General features: G+C 46.8%; 1 protein-coding gene across 1 annotated transcript in view; it reads left to right on the top strand.

Moving 5' to 3' along the window:
- Positions 1–343: 343 nt before the first annotated feature.
- Positions 344–24522, top strand: part of SCTR (secretin receptor) — a 69842-nt gene continuing 45663 nt past the window's right edge. Inside the window, exons 1-2 of the mRNA XM_061135781.1 lie at positions 344–476; positions 13315–13420. Coding sequence (XP_060991764.1) covers positions 417–476; positions 13315–13420 — 166 coding nt within the window. The 5' untranslated portion in view covers positions 344–416. The remainder of the gene's footprint in view (positions 477–13314; positions 13421–24522) is intronic.

Here is a 24522-nt window from a genome sequence, read left to right as displayed (position 1 = left end):
CTCACGCAGCGCAGCGGTGGCGGCGCTGCCCCGGGCCTTGGGGAGGGCTGTTTTAGTCCGCCGGGGTGTGGCAGTGGGGCCTGCCGAGCCTAGCCTGCGGGAGCCGCTCTAGGCCGCGCGTCCTCCCTCCACCTCCTCCGCAGCCGGCCTCCGCGCCGGCCCCCGCCAGCCGGCCAGCCCGCCGGGGTGGGTGGAGGAGCGCACGCCGAGCCGCGTCCTTGCCAACCCGCGGGGCGGCGTGGTGCGGGGCACGCGGTCAGAGGAGGCGCAGTCCCGGGCCCGCGCGGGTGGGGCCATGGCTCCCCCGGGCGCGGCGGCCAGCCGGGGTCCGAGAGGCGGCAGGGAGCGCTGAGTCCCGAGCGGCGGTGCGCGCGGGCAGGCGGCCGTCGGGGCGCCAGGGGAGCGCACGCGGCACCATGCGCCCCAGCCTGCCGCCACTGCCGGGGCTGCTGCTGCTCGCCTGCGCCGCGCACGCGGTGAGTACGCGCCCTTCCGCGGGTCCCCCTGGGGGTGAGGGGTGGAGGGGGCCCCCCAGATCTTCTGCTGGGCAGTGGGAGGCGTTCCTCCCCGTCCTTTCCCCACCACTATGATTTCTGTCTGCTCCTCTCCGGAGGGTCCTCTCCTCCGAAATAAAATCTGTATGTGCCCGGGCGCAGGCAGCGCTGAGATAACCCGCCTTGCCCTTCACCCCACCCGGGCGCTCCTGGGCGGAAATTCGGGAGCCGCTCCCGGTCAAGCCGTTTGTGTGCGGGCACTTTGCCTGCAGTGTTTCCTTGAAACCTCATCATCGACTTTCGAAGTTGCTATTTTCACCCTCACTTTGCGGACAAGGAAAGCGAGACTTGGAAAGACCAAAAAACTTGCCCCGAGAAAAGACAGCTGGAGCCCAGGCGGTCTGCCCCAGAGCCTTGCCATTTGCACGGACAGCGGCTGCGGATGGGGAGACCTCCGAAAGCTTTGGCTGTAACTGCCGCTTCCTCGTTGGTCTTGTGGGTTTGGCTCGGCAATGTCGGTGGGTCTGAGGACTTCTGGGAGCAGCTGGTCTCCCCAAAACAGGTCCAGGGAGGAACTGGCAGAGAAAAGGAAGGCAGCAGAGTGAGTGGCTTATGTTGCTTTCTCAGAAACTCCAGGGAGTCCTGGCCTCTGCCTGTGGGGTTTGTGAAAGAGGGCGGCTGCGCCCAGTGGGGAGAAGGAGCGGTGAGGAAGGGGCGCACAGATTCCAGAGCTTCCCCTTTCCACCAGCATTCCAAACAGGACCCCACCGCCTCAGTCCCAAGAAACTCCCCAGGGAAAGCACTTGGGAACTCAATTCTGAGCCTGAAGTCTCTGTCCTGGGCAAACCCTTCCTGCAAACCTGTCAGTGGCCCTCCAGTGGTCCTGGTTGGCTGTAAGAAAGACCTGCTTCCGGAGCTGGTGGGAGTGTTGGCACCAGGAGGCACAGCTCCTGTGTATCCAGGGTGGGCTTTGCGGCTCTCCTGTGCAGCTCACTGGTGTTAATAACTTGGAGCCTCCTGTCCTCAGCGCTGCAGTTGGAAGGTGCTAGGACAATAGCACCTGCTGGCAAGTCTGAGCTGCCACTTTGGGGAAATGCCACCTGAGACATGGGTACAGTTCAAAGCCAAATTCAGCCTCCAAGTGTGTTGTTATTTGGTGCCCAGAGCCAGGAGGCAGCCCTCTTAGTGACCTCGCCCCCCCACCCCCACCCCACCCTCCGCCAGCCTCCTTTTTAAGTATCTGCAGTAACACTGCGGTTGTCAGAAGAAATCACCAAGTGGCTGGGTCTTCAGGACTAAGGTTCAAAGTACATTTTAACCTCCAGCGTCATCTTAGGACTAAACCCAGGGGAAAATGAGAACCTTCCCTTGGTTCAGGTCTTCCATGTGCCTTGGAAGGATGCTTTATTATGCCCTGGTCCACTTTCCTCCTTTTACAGGGGAGCAAACTGGTACCCACAGAGAGCAGGGACCTGCTCCTTATCAGTAAGTTTGTGGCAGCTCCGGGACTGGAGCCCAGATCTCGCCATTCTCAACTGCCCAGGGCTCTGTCCGGGTTGTGGCTTGTCTTTGCTCGCATCTTCATCTACTCACGGACCACTTTATGTTCCTGCCAGGTGGTTTCCTGTGTGTAAGTCTTGGCTCTCTGGTGATTTTATGGGCTTATCCAGATCTGAGGTTCACACTTCTTGGCAGAGAACTCCTTCAACAAATAGGGATGGAATTGCCCTGCTTCGGTTGGAGGATTTCCCAGACTATGGAACCCTGCTTTTTTTCTGTTTGAGTGGTCAGACATTTGATCTTGAAACTGAAGGGCGTTCACACAATTCTGTATTTATTCTGTGCTTCCTCTTGAGGGAAATCATAGGCAGATTCCTAATTGGTGGTGGTGGGGGATCACTAAGGCCAAATTGCTTATTACTACTCTCCCCAACTCCCCACCTTTCCATACAGAGAGATGTAGGGAGGGTCCCTTGAAAGCGGACCAAAAAGTGCTGATGGCTGCTGGGGCAGGTTTTTGAGACCCCCATGAGAAGCTCTGGCCTCACCTCCCCTTCCTGTCCCCACCCATGTCTCTCATGAGGATTTTTACCTGGAACAGTATTGTCATTATTTCCCAGGGCACCTGTCCTTCCCGTCTTCCCCAATATGTTCACTTAGAGCTTGAACCTTGAGACTTAGTCGCACTCATCCTTCATCCTTAGAACCTGTCATATCAGAAGAAAGAGTCAATGACGTGTGTGTGGGCTGAATGAATGAATGAAGTGATGGTGCTATCCTTAGTGGCTGCCCTCAGCTGGGGCACTTTCATATAACAACAGGTAGTGAAGAATGACATCTTGCCAGCAATCATTGCTTACAAAATGGTACATAAATGTGCCAGGCAAAGTTGTAGTCTCTCAGGGGTGGGCTTTTAAATCCAGGGCATCTGGCCAACTGCCCGCCTGAGAACCTGAGTGAGTTAAGTGGGGTCCAAGGGGCTACTTTTTCCTTCAAGCAGGGTTTCTTAACTTTGACACTGTAATTCTGGGTATTAAATCTGAGCTTTCCACAAGGGATGCTGGGACAAGAGCTAGGCCCTCCCCTGGCATGGGAGGGAGCAAGAGGGTGGAGACAGTGGTTAGAGAGAGGGGAGCAGGGGGTGGGGGTGCCCAGTGCATTATATCTTCTCTCCAAGTTGTGCCAACAGAAAGTGTCTCCAGACATTGCCAACTGTCCTCTGGGAACAAAACTGCCCTGGTTGAGATCTACTGCCTTAAAAGTTATTATGTCTCAGGGGAAGTGTGTGAACAAGTTTTGTAATAGGTATCACTGGATGTTGGATTCAGGGTAGTGGGGTTGGTGACAGGGAATCTGAGCTGGAGACAGAAGCAGGTGTACCAGTGAAAACCCATCTCCGGATGAGACCTCTGTAGGGCATGGGTTCCTTTGGCTTCTCCACCCTCCCTTCCCACTTCCCCGTGTCCCTCTTCATTTCTTCTCGGTTGATGGCTCAGAAACACAAAAACTCTAAGGAGGGGCTCTGGCATGTGGTGGTCCCCACCCCTTTCTGGACTGCATCTGGACCCAGAGGTTGACAAGCTGAGTGAGCAGAATTTTAGGAAGGCCTGCAAGGTCACCAGAGGATCTGACTACTGATGCCTCTTAGAGAAAAGTCACTGGGAGCTTTGTATCCCTGAACAATATTCTGAGGTAGTATTGTGGATTTCTTTTTTGAGTTTTTGCTATTCCTAAAATTCATGTGACTGATGACCATGATGATGATGATGATGGTGGTGAAGGCTTCCCTCACTGAGTGCCTACTTCACACCAGATACTCTGCTAAGCTGTGCCTGGCATTACGTGACTTCTCTCACCAACAGTCATCATCCCCACTGTGCATGTGAAGAAACTGAGAGTCAGAAAGAGGTGAAACCGTTGGTCAAGTCACCCAGCTGGACATGATGGTGTGAGGACCCAAACCCAGCTGTTCTTAACCAGCACGTGCATCTGCTTCCAAAGAGAGGCCGCTCTGGTTTCTGGCTCCCAAGGCGCTGTCATGAAATCTCTCCCAAACCACAAAATGACAATAACTACAGTTTAATCTAATCACTTTATAAAAGACAAACCAAATACGGAATTACACACAGCATTTTATTGAGGGTGGCCAGAGATGAGCTTAGGGCCACAAATTCAAACAAACAGGAGAGATGCTTCCCACACTGTTTAGGGGAGTCCTTTAGACTTTGGCTCCCCCTTTAGGAGTTGCTACAGAGCTCCCCTCCTGTCCTGTCCCCCAGATCCCCTCCCTTGGCACTGGAGGGCACAGATCTCTTCCTGGCACCCCTTGTTGAAAGCCCAGACTCCACAACCAGGATTAGAGCTCTGCCCCTGGAGTGGCCCCTGGTTTGGCCCCTGCATCCCTGCCCTTAGCAAGCTGAGGTCACCACTGACCTTTGCTCGGGCTCTGGAACAGCCTGCAGCCCAAGGTAAGACCCACAACACTCAGATTCTATCTACTTGCTTACATGACAGAGTATGTAAGTATTCATGAGGATATGAGAAAGCAGGGATCTCTTGGGGCCCACTCAGCTTCAATATTCCATGTCTGAGAGAGTCCAAGGGGCGTCTGGGGAAGGGACCTCCCTGGTGGGTCATCTCCTGCTGGTTATGCTGCCAGGATTCCCGAGTTTTCCAGTCTTCTCCAGAATCACCGCATGCCCGACATCAACTTCCGTCTCTCTTGGCTCCCCGAGGCTCCCCTTGGAGTCTTCTGAGATTTCTGACCTTACCCCATCCTTTCATTTTCAATAGATGGGTTTACCTCCCATATCCCGAGAGTCGGAGAATGAACATCCCCTGAGCAGCCTCTTGCCCTCATAGATGAATCTAAGTTGTGCCCTCTTGTTCCTGGCATCCTGCCCTTCCCTTAACGTCGCTCGTAAGCCTGGAGGCTGGGTATCCCAGATCATGGTTGGCTGCCTGCTCCTCACCTTTCCTCTGACTTCTGAGAGAGTAAGTTCACTGACATCTCTTGTAAGGACCTTAATCCCATCAGATTTGGGCCCCACCCTGTGACCTCGTTTGACCTTAATGAACTCCTTCTGGGCACTGTCTGCTAACAGAGCCACACCCGAGGTTAGGGAGTCAATGTATTCTTTGAGGGACACAGGTATTCAGTCTGCATCACACCTGAATGGAACAGAGGCTTTGCTCCAGCCCCCTGCTCCTGACCTCTTCCCCCCACCATGCTCAGTGGCTTTTGTCCTGAGATGACACAGAGGTAGCCTTCTACCTCCTCCTCTTAACTGGGTTTTCCATCAGCTGGTCAACCGGCCCAAGCCCATCCAGCCAAGTGACAGAGGAACTCTACAGCTCTGGCCGTGGTTCCTCCGCTATCGCTCATGGCCAGCATTTTGGAAGATGCATCTATGATCCCTGCCTCCACCTCTGTCCGTTCCTCAGCCTGCAGCACCCTGGCTCCCACCCGTTCCCCACTCGCATCAGTCTCAACAGGCCCTGCGTTGTCCCACTTTCCCTAGACACCACGTGATCTCAGTCCCACCCAAGGGGACCACATGGTTGATGAGAGGTTGGACGTTATGACTAATGACATCAAGGCAGCGAGCACACATCGTGAGTGTTCTGGGCAAGGTGGGCAGGGCACCCACGGGACTCCAGCCTCTTAGAGACACTGGGTGCTGGGACACTCTGTCCCTTCCCCTCTTCCTCACCTGGGCGCCTGCCTTTCACAGGCTCGTGGTTCCCATTGCGCCTCAAACGAGGTTTTCACTCTTTCGTGGCTTCCCCGTGTCGCATGGGCCCTTCCTCTTGTGTGACCCCCTCCTTTTGCGTGGTCCCTCCTGCTCATCTTCCCAGCCTGCGCGGGGCGCTGTCTCAGGCACTGTCTCTGGCTCTTGCTCTCGTTAGCTGCTCCCTCTTCCCATGTGAGTTTCCTTGGCCATCTTAAGGTGACATAAATCCAACCTTAACCATGCTCATCTTGCTTCAGCTGCTGCCCAGCTCACACCTCTGGTCCCTGTTTTCCCTGCTGTTGGAGTTGTTGAGGTACCCAGAGCAGACACAGGAGCCACCCTGGCCCCTGTCCCATCTGCGCACCTCCCCTCTGCCAAGGGGATGACGTCGCGCCTACGCGGTGCAGTGCCTACCAGGGGTTTCTTGCCACTGCTTGTGGTCCGTGGTGACCTGGCCACTACCTTCCCCGCGTGCTCCCGCCACAGGCGCCTCTGGACCCCGTGGAGCCTGTGAGCTGCGGCAATAAGATCCGTGTCCGCTCACCTTCGATTGCAGGGCATCCTAGGGACCCAGTAAGTGTTAGATGACATTCTGGGTTTGGAACTGGTTGTAGGATTGAGTTCCCTCTTTATTTCTCACTGTGTAAACTTGACTAGTATCTCTCTTTTTTCCCCTGTGAAACTATTCCTTTCCAGTCTCAGATGGGCAGTTGACGAGCAAAGTGTGTTGAGTTTCTTCCCTTCCTTTGGAATATTCAGTAGTTTTTCATTGGAGAAGGCAATGGCAACCCACTCCAGTGCTCTTGTCTGGAAAATCCCATGGATGGAGGAGCCTGGTAGGCTGCAGTCCTTGGGGTCGCTAGGAGTTGGACACGACTGAGCGACTTCACATTCACTTTTCACTTTTATGCATTGGAGAAGGAAATGGCAACCCACTCCAGTGTTCTTGCCTGGAGAATCCTGGGGACGGGGGAGCCTGGTGGGCTGCCGGCTATGGGGTCCCACAGAGTCGGATACGGCTGAAGCAACTTAGCAACAGCAGCAGGTGAATAAAAGCTTTTTCACTCCTGAAAAGATTCAGAAGTTGACCTCCTTATATGTGCTTTCTCAGGAAGTTACTGTAGAATGTGCTTCTGAAGAACAAGGAAGCAAAGCCAAGAAAAAGACAGGGAATATAGGAAATGGAACTGTGACTGGGGGGGTGGGTGCTGGAGAGAGGCCCCCTAAAAGCACAGTCAGGTATCAGGCCCCATTGGCAGAGGTCTGTGGGAGAGAGGGATCCAGGGATAGAAAGAATAGACCTCTTGATAAATGTCTGTCAGGGCTGTTGGAGCATTTGGATAAATTAACCCGATCTACCTAGATAAACTAATCAAATGAAAACGCAAAGTAAATTGTTGACCACAGGAAAAACAAAATGTACAAGAAGAGACATAATCGTTTTACATGGCTAGACTCAGCAGTGAACGATATTTCATAGTCAAAGTAAGTCATTATAAATACAGACCATTCATTTAACTAAAAATTAAGAGAAGGATATATCAATATATTATATGGGGGGAGGGAAGTATATGTAGGGAGGTTTAAAAACATCTAAATCTTTCTCTTCCATAATAGAGAGTTTTGGATAATGTCTCAAATTGATAAACCAAGAAATAACAGTCTGAGATAATTTTGAAATACAGAGATAAAATGAAAATATACATCTAAAAAAAAAGAAAGTGGTTTTCTTTGGAGAGCAGGAAAAGGCTAGGCAAGGGAACTGCTGTTTTTCGCTGTAAGCACTTTAGTATTAGGAACAGTAAAAGAAAAAAAAAAGTACCTATCCAAATTTGATTTTTAAAAACTATTAAAAGGGACCTTTTCAAGACTAATAGCTCTTGCTTTGAGGAGTATTTTATATAAATTTTAGCAGCACCTTCACTTGTTTCTCCTGGGAATTTAGAGGAAAATTTTCAAGGGGTGAACTATAGAGCTTAGTCCGTTTTTGTCTTAAAAAGGTTTTTTTGGCTGTGCTGTCCAGCTTGTTCAATCTCTGACTAGGGATTGAACCTGCCCATGCCCTCGGCGGTGAAAACACAGAGTTCTAAGCACTGGATTGCCAGGAAATTCCCAATATTTCTAAATTTATTGATTATATAGAAACATGCACAAGCATACATACATTTGACTTCTAAATATCAGCTTCTTCTTTCCTCTAGGAAAACGTAGGTGATAAGGGGGCTTTTTTCCCCTTCATTCTCCCTCTGAGGCATCTAACAAGCTGTTGCTCCGTGAACACAATCTTCCCAGCCACTCCCAGCTACACTGATGGCCCCACTCTGTCACCGACACCACTGTCTGCAGGCCGCAGACACATCCGCAGACTCAGCCCTTTCAACAGAATGCTGTTGCTGTCACACAAACGGGGTGCACACGTTTATGCAGTTGACATGCCACCACACAAAATAATCTTGGTTTATTCAGTTTTAATGAAAGGATTAAGGGTAAACGAAATGTGGAATGACCTACTTCACACCCACTAAGATAGATATTGGAGCTTGCCAGGTTATGCTAGTGATAAAGAACCTGCCTGCCAAGGAAGGAGATGGAAAAGGCTCAGGTTTGATCCCTGGGATGGTAAGATCCCCGGAAGGAGGAAAAGGCAACCCCCTCCAGTATTCTTGCCTGGAAAATCTCACGGACAGAGGAGCCTGGCAGGCTACAGTCCATGGGGTCACAGAGAGTCATGACTAAAATGACTTAACACAGCACAGCACAGCACAATAGATATTATTAAAACAGGAGAATAAGGGTTGAGGATGACGACGTAGAGAAATTAGAACTCTGTGCATTGTTGGCAGGAAGGTAAAATGGTACAGGCTCATGTGGAAAACAGTGTGGTGGTCCCTTAAAAAAGTAAACATAGAATTACCATATGATCCAGCCATTTCGCTTCTGGATATGTACCTAGAAGAACTGAAAGCAGGGACTCAAAGAGATACGTGTACACCTCTGTTCTTGGCTGCATTATTCACAATAGCCAAGAGGTGGAAACACCCAAGTGATGAGTAGATGAACAAAGTGTGATCTGTCCATACAATGGAATAGTATTCATCCATATAAACCAATGAAATTCCAACAGATGCTACAACATGGATGTGAAATGAGACACAGAAGAGCAAATATTGTATAATGCCACTTACATGAAGTATCTAGAACAGACATATTCACAGAGTCAGAAAGTAGAAAAGAGGTTGCTGTTTAATTGGTACAGAGTTTCTGTTGGGCTGTACAAGTCCTGGAAATGGATAGGAGTGATCACTGTACAACTTTTCATTTAATACCACCGAATTGTACACTTAAACATGATCGAAATGGCCAATGGTATGTGTATTTTGCTACAACTTAAGAAATTTAGAACTAAAAGAAGCTGAACTATCCTCTAATGATTATTTTTCCATTGTTGTTGTTTAGTCGCTAAGTCACATCTGACTCTTTGTGACCCTAATAACTGCAGTGTGCCAGGCTTCCCTGTCCTTCACTATCTCCTGGAGTTTGCTCAAGCTTATGTCCATTGAGTCAATGGTGCTATTCACCCATCTCATCTTCTGTCACCCCCTTCTCCTCCTTCCCGCAATCTTTCACAGCATCAGGATCTTTTCCAGTGAGTCGACTCTTCCAATCAGATGGCCAAAGCATTGGAGCTTGATCATCAGTCCTTCTGATGAATATTCAAGGTTGATTTCCTTTAGGGTTGACTGGTTTGATCTCTTTGCTGTCCAAGAGACTCTCAAGAATCTTCTCCAGTACCACAATTCAAGGCCCCAGCCTTTGGCACTCAGTATTCTTTATGGTCCAATTCTCACATCTCACCTCTAGTCAAAAACCATAGCTTTGACTAGACAGACCTTTGTTGGCAAAGTGATGTCTCTGCTTTTTAATACACTGTCTAGGTTTGCCATAGCTTTCCTTCTAAGGAGCAAGGATCTTTTAACTTCATGGCTGCAGTCACCATCTGCAATGATTTTGGAGCCCAAGAAAAAACAAAATCTGTCACCACTTCTGCTTTTTCCCCATCTATTTGCCATGAAATAATGGAACTGGATGCCATGATCTTAGTTTTTTGAATGTTAAGTTTAAAGCCAGCATTTTCACTCTTCTCTTTCACCCTCATCAAGAAGCTCTTTAGTTCCTCTTCACTTTCGGTCATTAGAGTGGCATCACCTCCATATCTGAGATTGTTGATATTTCTCCCTGCAATCTTGATTCCAGTTTGTGATTCATTCATCCCAGCATTGTGAGTGATGTACTCTGCATAGAAGTTAAAAATAAGCAGGGTGACAATATACAGCCTTGATGCACTCCTTTCCCAATTTGGAATCAGTCTATTGTTCCCGAATGTCCAGTTCTAAGTTGCTTCTTGACCTGCATGTAGGTTTCTCAGGAAACTGGTATGGTGGTCTGGTATTCCCATCTCTAAGAATTTTCCAGTTTGTTGTGATCCACACAGTCAAAGGCTTTATTGTAGTCAGTGAAACAGAAATAGATGTTTTTCTGGAATTCCCTTGCTTTTTCGATGATCCAGTGAATGTTGGCAATTTGATCTCTGGTTCCTCTGCCTTTTCTAAATCCAGCTTATGCATCTGGAAGTTCTTGGTTCACGTACTGCTGAAGCCTAGCTTGAAAGATTTTGAGCATAACCTTGCTAGCATGTGAAATGAGTGCATATTTTTCCATAATCCTAGGGAAAAACATGAAGGAAGTTGAACCTTTCTTGGAGAGGATTCCCACCATAGGTGTTCCCTCATTCCTCATCTTGCTCCATCGCTTACAAGAGCCCTCTGTGCTAGAATGCCCCTTTCTTCAACCTCCAAGAATGCACTTTCAGGAAACACCACCCCCCACCCAGTCATCTATGCTGCATAACAATCACAAAAACTCAGTGGCATGTAGCAATGCATGTTTCTTTCTTTCTTGGTGTTTGCAAGTGAGCTAGGGCTTGACTGACCAACTATGATACTGACATTGATCCAGGCACTGTGCAGAACAAGTCTGCGACCCCGAAGACCCATCATGGTGCACTGTTACAGTCATGCCTTTCTCCCTCCCACCCTCAGCTTTCCTTCTCAGCTGACACATTAAGGTCCCAATCTCTATGATTTTACCACGGCAAGAATGTCATGTAAATGATGTGGAATCTAAAAAATGATACAAGTGAATGTATTTACAGGACAGAAACAGGCTCACAGGCATAGAAAACAAACATAGGGCTACCAGAGGGGAAATGTCGGTGGCAGTGGGGGTGATAGGTAAGACTTTGGGGTTAAAATATGCACACTACTGTATATAAAACAGGTAATCAGTGAGGACCCACTGTGGAGCGCCGGGAACTGTATTTAATACTGTGCTGTGGTAACCATGTGGGAAAAGAATCGGAAAAATGATGGATATGTGTATATGGGTAACGGAATCACTTTGCTATACACCCGAAACTCACACAACACTGTAAATCAGCTACACTCCAATATAAGATAAAAATTAAACTAAAAAAGAGCATTATATAAAGGAAATCATACTCTAACTGTTTGGGGTTGGCTTTTTTCATTGAGCATGCTTCTCTGGAGATTCATATAGGTTGGTCCATGTGTCACCACTTTGTTCCTTTTTATTGCTGAGGGCTTCCCTGTTGGCTCAGATGGTAAAAGAATCCTCCTGCGATGTGGGAGACCTGGGTTTGATCCCTGGGTTCCCTTAGAGGAGGGCATGGCAGACCCACTCCAGTATTCTTGCTTTGAGAATCCTCAGGGACAGAGGAGCCTGGCGGGCTACAGTCCATGGGGTCCCAAAGAGTCGGACTGGACTGAGAGACTAAACGCAGAATTTCATAGTATGGATGGTCCATGGTTCACCACTTACTCATTGAAAGGCATCTGGCTTGTTTGAGTTTTGACGTATTAGGAATAAAGCTGCTGTAAATATTAGTATACATATATTTTTGTGTGTGTGTGTGTGAACATAAGCTTTTACTTCTCCAGGATAAATGCCCAGGAGTGCAATGGTTGGATCACGTAATATTAATAGTTGCATGTTTAGCTTTTCTTTAAGACCCTGACAGCTTGTTTTCCAGAGTGGTTTTCTCATTTTACAATCCCACCAGGAATATGTGAGTGACCTAGTTTCACCACAGCCTTGCCAATGTTGTTGTGATTTTTTAATTTTAGATCTTCTAATAAGCATGTAGTGATATCACATTGCGATTTCACTTTGCATTTACCTAATAGCTAATAATGTTGAACATCATTTCATGTTCTTGTTTGCCATCTGTATATCTTCTGTGAAATGTCTCTTCATGCATTTTGCCTATCTTCTAGTTAGATTTTTAAAATTTGCTTACTATTGGGTTTTGAATGTTTTTTATATATTCTAGATATTAATCCTAATTTGTTAATTACAGATATTTTCTCCTAGTCTATAGCTTGTCTTTTCATCCTCTTAACAGGCTTTTCATGGAGCAAAAGTTTTTAGTTTCGATAAAGTCCAGTTTATCAGTTTTTCTTTTTATGGATCTTGCTTTTGGTGTCAAGTATAAAGCATCTTTTCCTTGCTCTGCATTTTGAAGATGTTCTCCTGTGCTTTTTTCTAAAAGTTTTAGTTGAATTTTTTGCACTCAAGTCCATCATTATTTTTAGGTAACTTTTATATAAGGTATGAGTCTTAGGTTTGTTTTGTTATCTATAGCTGTCCAATTACTGCAACACTGTTGCCTATTCTTCTGCTAATACCAAGTTCTTTTGACTACTATAGCTATGCAGCAAGTCTTTAAATTAGGTGAACTGATTTCTCCCAGTTATTTTTTTTTAATTAATAGAACTTATTTTGTTGAGAGGACCTAAGTTTATAGAAAAATTGTGCAGAAAGTGCAAAGAATGACCATATACCCCTCTCAACCCCTCCTCCCCAGTGTCTCTTGTTATTAATGTTTTGCATTAAAGTGGTGCATTGGTTATGGTTGGTGTACTAATATTGATACATTAATTAAAGTCTATAGCTTAAATTACTTTTTCTTACAAGTCTATTGCTATTGAAGTATGGTTGATGTATAATATCATATAGGTTACATATGTGTTACATATTATATGTTACATATAATATCATATAGGTTAGTGACTCACAATTTTTGAAGGTTATACTCCACTTATAGTTATTATAAAATATGGGCTGTATTCCCTGTGTTGTACAATGTATCCTTGCAGCTTATTTTATACCTAACAATTTGTGCCCCTTACTCCCTGGCCCTATTTTGTCCTTCTCCCGTTCCTCTTCCCGCTGGTAACTACAAGTTTGTTTCTGTATCTGTGGGACTTCCCTGATAGCTCAGTTGGTAAAGAACCCACCTGCAATGCAGGATACCCGGGTTCAATTCCTGGGTGGGGGAGATCCCCTGGAGAAGGGATAGAAGTCCGCTTCTTTTTTGCTACATTCACTATTCTGTTTTCCTCCTTTGGAATCTCTGTTGTCTGGCCCCATTCTTGCTCTCAGCGAGGCCTTACGTGCTAGAGTCAGCTTTGTGGTGCTGACTAGCGCTCTTGGTTTTGGGTTTTCAGGTTGGTACCCCGCCTCGACTGTGTGATGTGCTGCAGGTGCTGCGGGCGGAGAGGGACCAGTGCCTGCAGGAGCTCTCCCGGGAGAGCGTGGAGCATCCAGCCCCAGGTGCGTGCCTACCTGCATCCACTCTGGGATGTGCGCGTGTCCAGTTCCACTGGGTTGGTGGGAGGTAGGGGCTGGACCAGCTGTATTCCTTCAGAGAATGAGCAGAGGAGAAGGGTCTAGAGTGACCCTGGTGAGCTGTCTACACATGCTGAAAAGCCACATCATCACCCCTCTTTGTTTCTCTGAGTTTATGGGTACAACCAAGGTTTTTGACCCATTAGCTTCTGCATGATGACTTCACCCAGGTGAGTGTTTTGGTGAGAGTTACTTGTCATGGTGGTGTACCTCTTATCCATTCTCTCACCTCCATTGCTAGTTTGATGGGGGAGGTAACAGAAAGTCAGTGTGGGGTCTGGGAAACTCAGGGTCCATTGCTGGCTGACCCTCACTGGCTGTGTGAATGTGAACAAATTATTTAATGTTCTGAGCCTCACTTTGCTGATCTATAAAACAGAGGTGATAAAGTATGTTAGAATTATAAACATATGTAAGATAAAGATGTTAAATATAGGTGCTTCTTAAAGATTATTAATTTAAATATTAACTATTATTATTAGTCAAGACAGTCAATATTATTAATTTGCTCTTTACATATTAATTTTATTTCTACTCCCTTCCTTCACTTATCTTCTTAGCTTTTACTCATCTAAAGGCAGTGGAGGATGTGGCATTAAGAAAATAACCCTTCACAAATAGTCAAACAAAGGCTTGTACAGACAAGGTCTTCACTGTACTAGCTATAGTAGCCGACAGGTAGAAGCAACCCAAGTGTCTGTCAGCTGATGAAAGATGAAGATGCGGTCTGTACATACAACAGAATAGTATTCAACCTTAAAAAGGAGTGAAGTACTGGTACATGCCGCAATGTGGATAAGTCTTAGGTGGTGCTATTGGTAAAGAATCTGCCTGCCAATACAGGAGATGCAGGAGACAAGGGGTTTGATCCCTGAGTTGGAAGATCCCTTGGAGTAGGAAATGGCAACCAACTCCAGTATGCTTGCCTGGGAAATTCCAAGTACAGAGGAACCTGGTGGGCTACAGTCCAGGGGCTCCAAAGAGTCAGACGACCAAGTGACCAAGCACACAAGCACATGATGTGATTCTGCTTATATGAAATGCCTGGATTAGACAGTTCACAGAGACAGAAGTCAGATTAGCGGCTGTCAGGGGCCCTGGGGGAAGGGCCTGTGGAGCACCCATGTAGGAACTGCCTCTTGGTGGTAGAAGGTGTAGAACTAGGTAGAGGTGCTGGTCACACAATACCCTGTCCTAAATGCCACTGACTCTACACTTTAAAATGGCTATTGGTTAATTTCATGTCATATGAATTTCTTTTCAATAGACTTTACTAAAAATTCTCTTCTAAGTGGCTGCACCATTTAAATTTCTGCCAGCAATGAATGATCATTCCTGTTGTTCTATATCCTCGCCAGCATTTGATGTTGTCAGAGTTCTGTTTTTTTAATTGTAATAAAATACCTGCAACAAATTTTACTCTCTTAACCATTTTCATTTATTTATTTTTCTTCCAGTTTTATTGAGATATAGTTGACATACAGCGTTGCATAAGTTTAAGGTATATAGGATAATGATCTGACTTACATACATAATGAAAGTATTATCACAGTAAGTTTAGTGAACATCTATCATCTCATATAGGTACAAAGTTAAGAAATGGAATAAAATTGTATGATGTGAACTCTTAGGATTATTCTCTTAAGGACTTTCTTACATACCATACAGCAGTGTTAATTGTCTTTATCATGGTATACATTTCATCCCTAGTCCTTATAACTGGAAGTTTGTACCTTTTGACTACTTTCATCCAATTCCCCCTAACCCTGCCTCTGGTAACTGCAAATCTGATCTCTTTTTCTATGAATTTGTTTTTGACGTATAATTGACCTATAAAACTGTTTAATTTCTGTTACACAATTAGTGATTTAACATTCTATACATTTCAGAATGATCACCACTGATGAATCTAGTTATGATATGTGACCATACAAAGATACTACATAGTTATTAACTATATTCCCCTCTCTGTATATTTCATACCTGTAGCTCATATATTTTGCATCTGGAACCTTTGTATCTCTTAATGTCCCTCATCTATTTCTTTCTTCCTCCACCCAACTTCCCTCTGGCAACTACCTATTTGTTCTCTCTATCTGTAACTCTGTTTCTGTTTAGTTTGGTTTTCTCATTTGTTTTGTTTTAGAGATTTCATATGTAAGTGAAGTCATATAGTATTTATCTTTATCTGACTTATTTCACTTATCATAATACCCTCTAGGTTCATGCATGTCGCCACAACTGTTAAGATTTCATCCTTTTTTATGATTGAGTAATATTCCCTTATATATATATATATATATATATATATATATATATATATATATATATATATATATATACACACCACATCTTCTTTATCCATTCATCTACTGATGGGTGCTTGGGTTGCTTCCATATCCTGACTATTGTAAGTAATGCTGCAATGAACATCTCTTTTCTAATTAGTGTTTTTGTTTTCTTTGGATAAATACCCAGGAGTGGAATTGCTGGATCACATGATAATTCTATTTTTAACTTTTTGAGGACTCTCCATAGTTTTTCCAGAGTGGCTGTACCAATCTACATTCCCAGCAGCAGTGCATGAGGGTTCCCTTTTCTCCACATCTTTGTGGAGACTCCTGCATTGCAAGCAGATTCTTTACTGTCTGAGCCACCAGGGAAGGCTGATAATATTAAATAAATTCTAAATAAATAAATATTAAATAAACTATTTCTGTCATTTGGATTTTTTTTTTTTTTTATGGCCATGCCATGTGGCTTGTAGGATCTCAGTTCCCTGACCAGGGATGGAACCTGCGCCCCTGAAGTGAAAGCGCTGTGTCCTTACCACTGGGCCTCTGGGGAGCTCCTTGTCATTGGAATTTTAATACAGATTGCATTAAATCTGTAGATCACTTTGGGTAGTATTGATATCTTAAAAATAGTAAGTCATCCAATCCATGAAAGCAGAATGTCTTTCCATTTATTTGTGTTTTTAATTTCTTTCAGCAACATTTGGTAGTTTTCAATGTGCAAGTCTTTCATCTTGTTGGTTAGGTTTATTCCTAAGTATTTTATTCTTTTTAATGCTATCATAAATGGGTTTGTTTCTTAATTTCCTTTGTAGGTTATTTCTCATTAGTGTATAGGAATGCAACTAATTTTTGTGTGTTGATTTTTAAAAATTTTTTTACAGTCTTGTGTTCGCTTCCACTGCACAACGCAATCAACTACAACTACACACATATCCCCTCTCTCTTGAGCCTCCCAACCCCACCCTGCCTGTCTAGATCATCACAGAGCACTGGACTGGACTCCGTGTGTTATATAGGAGCTTCTCGCCAGCTATCCATTTTACACATGATAGTGTACATATGTTGATGCTAGTTTCTGCATTCACCCCCCTCTCCCCTTCCCCCGCTGTGTCCACAAGTTCATTCTCTGCATCTGCACCTCCATTCCTTCCCTGCAAATAGGTTCATCAGTACCATGTTTCTAGATTCCATATGTGTGTATTAATATACAATATTTGTTTTCTCTTTCTGACTTACTTCATTCTATATAACAGGCTCTAGGTTCATCCAGCTCATTAGAACTGACTTAAATTCACTCTTTTTATGGCTGAGTGATATTCCACTGTGTATATGTACCACATCTTCTTTATCCATTCATCTGTTGATGGACATCTAATTTGCTTCCATGTCTCGGCTATTGTAAATAGTGCTGCAGTAAACACTGGGATACATGTGTGTTTTAGAATTGTGGTTTTCTCAGGATATATGCCCAGTAGTAGGTTTGCTAGATCATATAGTAGATTTATTCCTAGTTTTTTAGGGAATCTCCATACTGTTCTCCATAATGGCTATATCAGTTTATATTCCTACTAACAGTGTAGGAGGGTCTCCTTTTCCTCACACCCTCTCCAGCATTTATTGTTTGTAGATTTTTTTGATGATGGCCATTCTGACTGGTGTGAGATGATGCCTCATTATAGTTTTGATTTGCATTTCTCTGATAATTAGAAATGTTTGTGTATTGATTTTATATCTGCCCTGTCACTTTGCTGAATCCACTTCAGAAATCATTAGGGCTTTCTACATGTAAGATCACATTGTCTAAAAACAGATAATTTTATACCTTTCCTCCAATTTAGACACCTTTTATTTTTTTCTTGCCTAATTGCTGTAGACTAGGGCTTCCAGTGGGCTTCCCTGGTAGCTTAGCTGGTAAAGAATCTGCCTGCAATACAGGAGACCCTGTTCGATTCCTGGGTTCAGGAAGATCCCCTGGAGAAGGGATAGACTTCCCACTCCAGATTCTTGGGCTTCCCTGGTGGCTCAGATGGTAAAGAATCCGACTGCAATGCAGGAGACCTGGGTTCAATCGCTGGGTTTGGAAGACCTCCTGGAGGAGGCCATGGCAACCCACTCCAGTATTCTTGCCTGGAGAATCGCCATGGACAGAGGATCCGGACGGGCTATAGTCCATGGGGTCGCAAAGAGTCGGACATGACTGAGCAATTAAGCACAGCAGAGTACAGAGCTTCCAGTACTACGCTGAATATAAGTGGCAAAGGTGGGCATCCTTGTCTTGTTCCTGATCTTACACGAAAAGCTTTCAGGCTTCATCACTGAATGTGATGTTCACGGTGGCCTTTACATATATGACCTTTATTTTATTGCGATAGTTTCCTCCTATTTCTAGTTTAAGTGTTTCTATCATGAAAGGATGTTGATTCTTATCAAATACTTTATCTGCATCTGTTGAGATGATAATGTGTTTTTTGTTCTTTTGTTATTGTGGTGCATCACACAAAGCATCTTTACATGTTGAACCATCCTTGCATCCCAAAGATAGATCCCACTTGGTTATGGTGTATAATTCTTTTAATGTGCTGTTCAATTCAGTTGCTAGTATTTTATTGAGAATTTTTATATCATTGTTCATCAGGGATATTGGTCTGTAGTTTTCTTTTCTTGTAGAGTGTTTATGTGTGTTTGGTATCGGACAATGCCGGCCTCATAGAATGATTTTACAAGTGCTTCCTCCTTTACAGTATTTTGGGAGTGTTTGATGAGGCTTGGTGTTAATTATTCTTTAAATGTTTGGTAGACTGTATGAGGGTGGCCATCTGGCCTTTCCTTTGTCGGGAGATTTTTTGTTACAGATTAAATCTCCTGACTAGTTAGAGGTCTGTTCTGATTTTTGCTTGCTCCTACCTCCATCTTGGTAGTTTGAGTGTTTCTGGAAAATGATCCTTTTCATCTAACTTAACCACCAGGCTTATTCTCTTGCAGTCCTGTTCTCTCCAGGTCATGGCTTTTGCTCATGAAATTCTTGAGCTGTTGGTTATCTACTTTCTTGTTGTCCCCCATGGTGGGGGGACAACAGGCCCGTGACTCCTTTCCCACCCCGCCCCACACACTCCCAGGAACCCAGCCACCGCCCGAGCCGCTGTTCCCGCTGGGTCGCTGCCTCCTGTCCTCGGAGCTGTGTCTGCGGGGCTGTCCTCTCTTCTCCCTTCCCATCTGCTCCCTCGCTCCAGGGAAGACAACTGTTTGACCTCTAGTCTAGTCGTGATGGTGGCTGTAAGGCAGAGGCAATCCCATCTCTGTATGTGAATTTCATTTCAGTTTTTAAAATGAAAGAAAAAGGAAGAGGAGTGGAGGTGAGGAGAGGGGAAAGGAGAGGCCCAGGCTTTTAAATTAGGCTGTGTGATCTTGAACAAGTCCTTAATGTCTCTGGACCTCAATCTCCACATCTGTTTTATGGGATTGGTGTGAAATTAAAAGCATTCATTCAAAAATATTTAACACTTCTTGTTTTGAGATGAAAATGGTAAGATTGATGTCACGTAGACTCCTCTCTTATGGCTTAGGAATATGTTTTTGTACACATGGCAGAGACTTGATATGTGAGCTTCATCATGTAGGGGTTGCTTTTTCACACATCATGAAAGATCCAGAGCTCGTGCAAAGTTCCTAGGTGTCATCAGATCCCATATTCCTCCTCTCTTTCTGCTCAATGTGTGACGTGCACCTCCGGGTCATAAGTTAGCTGCAGCAGCTTGGGAGGAAGGGAGAGTATTTTGGGTGAAGAGAGATGAAAATCATGAGTTCAGATCAAGACACACATAATGGAGACTTCAGAGGAGGATTAGGCTGGGGAACACTTTTGTTTGGGTGGCAACTGAGACTGAGGTTGTAGGGGGAGTGGCCTTGAGATCCCTGCCAGGTGCAGCCAGAGGCAGGAGGAAGAAGGTGCATGGCAAGCAGAGGCCAAGCAGTGCGGATGCTGTGATGTGCTCTGGCCAAGTTACTAGCCCCTGCGTGAGGGATGGGCAGGATGAGAACTTCCTTCCCCTTTGCTGGCTGTGGAAGGTGCTTCCGGAGAACCAAGCTGGGACGTTATGGCTCAGAGGGGGCCCACCACTGAGTCACAGTCTCCTGAACTCCAGGGCGCCCCCTGCCGCCCCAGGAACAGCAGCTGCCCTCATGTCCCCAAGGAAAATGTCTAAAATTCCAGTGACAGAGTGTGGGACTTGTATTCAGGCCTTAGGGGTAAAGCCCAGAATGTCAGACCCCTGGGAGAGATGATGGTAAACTTCAGCTCACATCAAGAAGTTATAGATGGTTATTTTAAACATTATCATCTGAAGTGCTTAAATGTTCCATTGTTCCCCAGGGCTCCAGGATGAGGTTCAGCTCCTGACTTGGCCCTTGTTCACTCATCCTCTCCAAATGTTTCCACTTGGCTCAACCAAACTGCTTACAACTTTCTGACTGTCAGTTCTCTTGTGCCTCTGGGCCTTTGCACATATTGAGCCCTCTGCTTTGGCTCCATTTCTTCTTCTCCAGTCCTGTCAGCCTCTCCTCCAGGAAATGATTTCTGCTGGCATAGCTGGCCACCCTGACTTCTGCAGGACCACCCCACCTCCACGCCCAACACTTCTTTCCCTCCTGGCACATCTGCACTGCATCGTGGAGATGTGTTTGCTGGACTGGGACAGACTGTGTCACATTCCTCTAAGACCGAGCACTTGGTGTGTGTTTGTTGATTGACTTATAAGGGGAATGAGTGCAGACCCTTGACTGAGAGTGGAAAGGGGAGGCCTGAAGGAGACAGGGGGAGAAGAGGCAGAACCTCTGTGGTAGAGGACGCGGATGCTCCCAGCTGCCCAGCTCGTCACAGACCAGCCAAGGTGAGTGGTGTGGCCACGTTGCCCATGGCAGGTGCTTCCCAGAGTCATGCCCATCACCCTGTGGGCACTGACCTCAGACTGCAGGACTGGGGAGGCTGTGAATATGCCCAGGTTGACTGACTTGCAGCAGGTCTGACTGTCCTCTGTCCCCAGAGTCCTACTTGTGCATCCAGGGCTGAGAGGGCTCATTAGGGACTCCCGTCGGGTTCTCCTATGAGCTTTTGGGGAGACCTCACTCTCCCCGTGCAGTGAGGCCATCCATCACTCGCAGTGTTTGCCGCTGTGTCCTGCCAGGCCGGTAAGCGAAGGGGGCCAGGTTGACCCCACCCCAGCACAAAGGCTCAGACCTCTTTGGTCTCTTTTGCATTTTGGCCTTCTGCAGCTTTTATTTAGAAAAAAGTATCTGTTGCTTGGAAAACCTGGTTTAAAAGCCCCTGAGACAGAAGATGTGTGAGGACCCAGCCTCCTGGGAAAGTCTTCAGGCCTGTTCTGCTCAGAGGTTGAGAAAGCTGAACCAGAAAAGCCATCATGGAATTTAGAATGGATGTGGTGGCTGCAGGGGAAGATTCCCTCAAATAAAGAAATCAGGAGAAACAGCAAAGCCATGGAGCCCTTGAGCAGGCTCAGCCCCGGCATCCCCATCAGAAACTGGCGGGTGGAGGGGCTGGGCTGAGGCTGCCTGGATGTGGGTCCAAGCCCGTAACTCCACTCAGGAGCATGACTCCTGAAGGCCCTCCCTTCCCCCAGGAAGGTTCTGTCTGGTGCCCGAGGCCAGGAGGGGCTGGCAGACTCTCTGTTGGGGGTACAGAGTTAATGGTTAAGCTGCCTGGTCTTCCCTGGGGAGGAGGTTAATGTTTGAATGCTAAGAGAGGCCCAGGAAATGCCACTCACCAGGCTGTCACCAAACTTGGCACACTTATCACAGATGAAAAATTAACTCTTCAGCTATTCCGGGCTAGGTGACCAAGGCCTTCCCAGCGTTTCCTGGGAGCATTTCAGGGTCACCCTAATAGCTGCATGGCCTGCCCTACTGGGCCATTTATTACTGTTTTCAGAAGCCGATAGCCCCTCAGAGCTGGCTGGTGGAAGGGCTCTGCCTCACCCTAGGGAGGAGTGTTCCAGAGACAGGGTGGTCGGACAGACCTGGGCAGGTGCATGCTGTGTCACTTGGGGGCTGTGTGACCTCGGGCAAGAGCCCGGTCCTCTCTGGGTCTTCACGTCCTGGCCTTCAGAGTGGGGACTCACCATCCCCTTTTCCTCGTCTCTTTGCCAGTGGGCTCCCCACTCCCAAAGAACATGGGCTGCCTTCTAAGGGGCTGGGGGGGGGGGGTCAGTGTGCCTTTTTATTGAGGTGAAATTCACATGATATTAACCATCTTATTGAACAAGTCAATAGCATTTGATGCATTCACAGGGCAACCACCACCTCTATATAGCCCAAAGCATGCTCTTCTCATCACCCCAAGAAAAAACCTGTGCCCATTGCTCCTCATCTCCCTCCTTCCTCTGCCCCACCCTGGCAACCATACATCCACTCCCTGTCTCTCTGCATTCACTGACTCTGTTCGTTTCGTATGAATGGAGTCACAATGCGTGACCTTTGAGTCCATCTCCTTCCACTAATGTTTCCAAGGTTCACCCATGTAGTGGCACATATCAGTATGTCTTACATGCTGGCCTTTAATGCATTTTCTCTAACAAACATTCCAGGTCCTTTTCTGGATTCTCCTGGCCCGTGATGGCCTCTGGCAGACAGACACCCTGGGACAACCCTCACCTTATCCAGAGCTCACCTCTCCCTAAACTTTCCTTGCCACAGCTGACCCTGGCTCATTTTTCAGAAACAAGAAATTTACGTTTATGGAACACTTTGGACATTTTTTCTTTAGCAACCTATGCAGTTAAGTACTATTACCATCCCACCTCACAGATGAGGAAGTTGAGGCTCTTAGAGGTGCAGGATCACCCAGTGCTGAAAGAGGACTCTCAGCCCATATCTTTTGACTGCAAATCCTGAGAATTGTTTGTTTTGCGATCCAGACTGAACTGTGAGTGACTGATATTCTCATTCTCCCCAAGAAGATTTGCATTTGAAAAAAGAAAAAAATAAAGGAAGAGAGAGACTGTTGGTGCCAATGAATATCTAATTAGAGTGAGAGACAGCGTGAAAGGAAGCATTTCAGCTGGAGGAGGGAGAGCTTGTGGGTGGTTGAGGAGGCCTCTGCGGGGCCAGTGCAGTTTGTACAGTCTGGGAAGGAGGAGGCTCAAGATCAGTGCTCACAAGCTCAGAAGCATTTGCCTTGGGCAAGCCTCTTGGAGGGAGAAGAACCGACCTACCCCAGGGAAGCGGCACCCAGCCTCCACTCAGAGGGTCTGTATCTCATCCATTGCAGCCTCCTGACTGCACGACCCTCTCTGCTTGGATTCTCTCAGTAGTGGAGAGCTCACTACTCCCCAAGATAGTTCATCCCAAGGAATAGCTTGTGCTTCTCAGTTTAAAGAGAAGCACCTCAGACTCTGTTGTGCCTGCCTCCTGTGCTGTGCTTGTTAAGGCCTTTGCCCCCTGGGCCTCCAGTTCCTCTGACCCCACCCTGACCACCTCTGTGTGTGGTCCAGCCATCACAAGCAGGGCAACATGGTCCCGACCTAAATACTGTAGGTCAGGTCATTCACACAGCCAAGGAGACCTCCTTAGGGTGCCCTTGGGGTGGGCTGAGGAAGGCAGAGGAGGCTTGATGAAGCCAGGAAACTGGCTGTTGGTTATGCTTGCCTGGATGTGTCCCCATAGCCGTTTCCCCTCTGGGTTTTCCCACTGTCTGGGGCAAATGGGCAGCAGGGCCCTTGAGCCTCTTTCAGGAACCTTCTGTTCCCTGCTTATCACATCACTCTTGTCTCCCTAGTCTGAGTGAAGTCTTGCTCTGTATCTGTTTTTTCAGAATTATGATTGCAAGATTTTTTTGCAATCAAGAAAATAAAAATTATGATTTTCTTAAGAATTATGATTGCACTAGAATTCCTCTTTATCCCCCTGCCCCAGGGGCCCTTTGGAAACAGGTCATGGAGATTGTAAGTTTTCCTGCCTTCTTGGAGGCTGTGAACCAGTAATCTGAGAAGGAAGGGGAGAAAAAAGGGAAAAAAAATACCAGGAGGAAAAAAAGATCCACTGCACACACATGTCATTTACTTCCCACCAAAATTCTGGGTGGCATTATTTTATAGAAGAAGGAGGGGCTCATACATGTAAGTGGTGTGTTCAGAGCTCACTCTTTCCCCACCACACTTCACCTCTGCCCAGGACCCCACACTCTGCCGCAGGCACTGGGCAGGCACCCCCTGCTGCCCACGTGGCATTAGTGGCCCGATGGTGTGTCTTTTCTCGTTTCCCTAGTTGAACTTCCCCCCCGTCTTCCCTCCCACCCCCTCCAGCAAGGTGGTCAGTGTTGACAGGTGACCTCAGAGATGGTAGAGGGGCAGGGGAGGCCCTGGGCCCTGCTTGCCTCGCCGCAGCCCTGCCCTCCCATCTGGCTCAGTAACAGTAGATCTGCTTACAAAACTCCTCCATCTCTTACCTTGTGGGTCCCCTCAACCCCGACGCAGGCACTGAGCTCTGCAGCTCTGGGTCTAAAACTCCCAGCCCTCCCCTAACCCGGTAACCTGAGTACCGTGCCCGGGCCCCCGGGGAGGCCAGACCAGGACGCCATGCCACCTCTCTCATGCTCCGCCTGTGCAGCCGTCCCTCACTCAGGGCAGGAGCCTGTAGGGAGTGGGGCCCACGGCCCTCCGTTCACACCCTGGGGCAGTGCAAAGGGGGTCCCTGCAGGTAGTCAGCAGGCCAGTCTGCTCC

The sequence above is a fragment of the Dama dama genome, chromosome 33 (assembly GCF_033118175.1).
Source record: "Dama dama isolate Ldn47 chromosome 33, ASM3311817v1, whole genome shotgun sequence".
NCBI lineage: Eukaryota > Metazoa > Chordata > Mammalia > Artiodactyla > Cervidae > Dama > Dama dama.
Note: the sequence above shows the minus strand (reverse complement) of the source record. Positions and strands in the feature narration are given on the sequence as shown.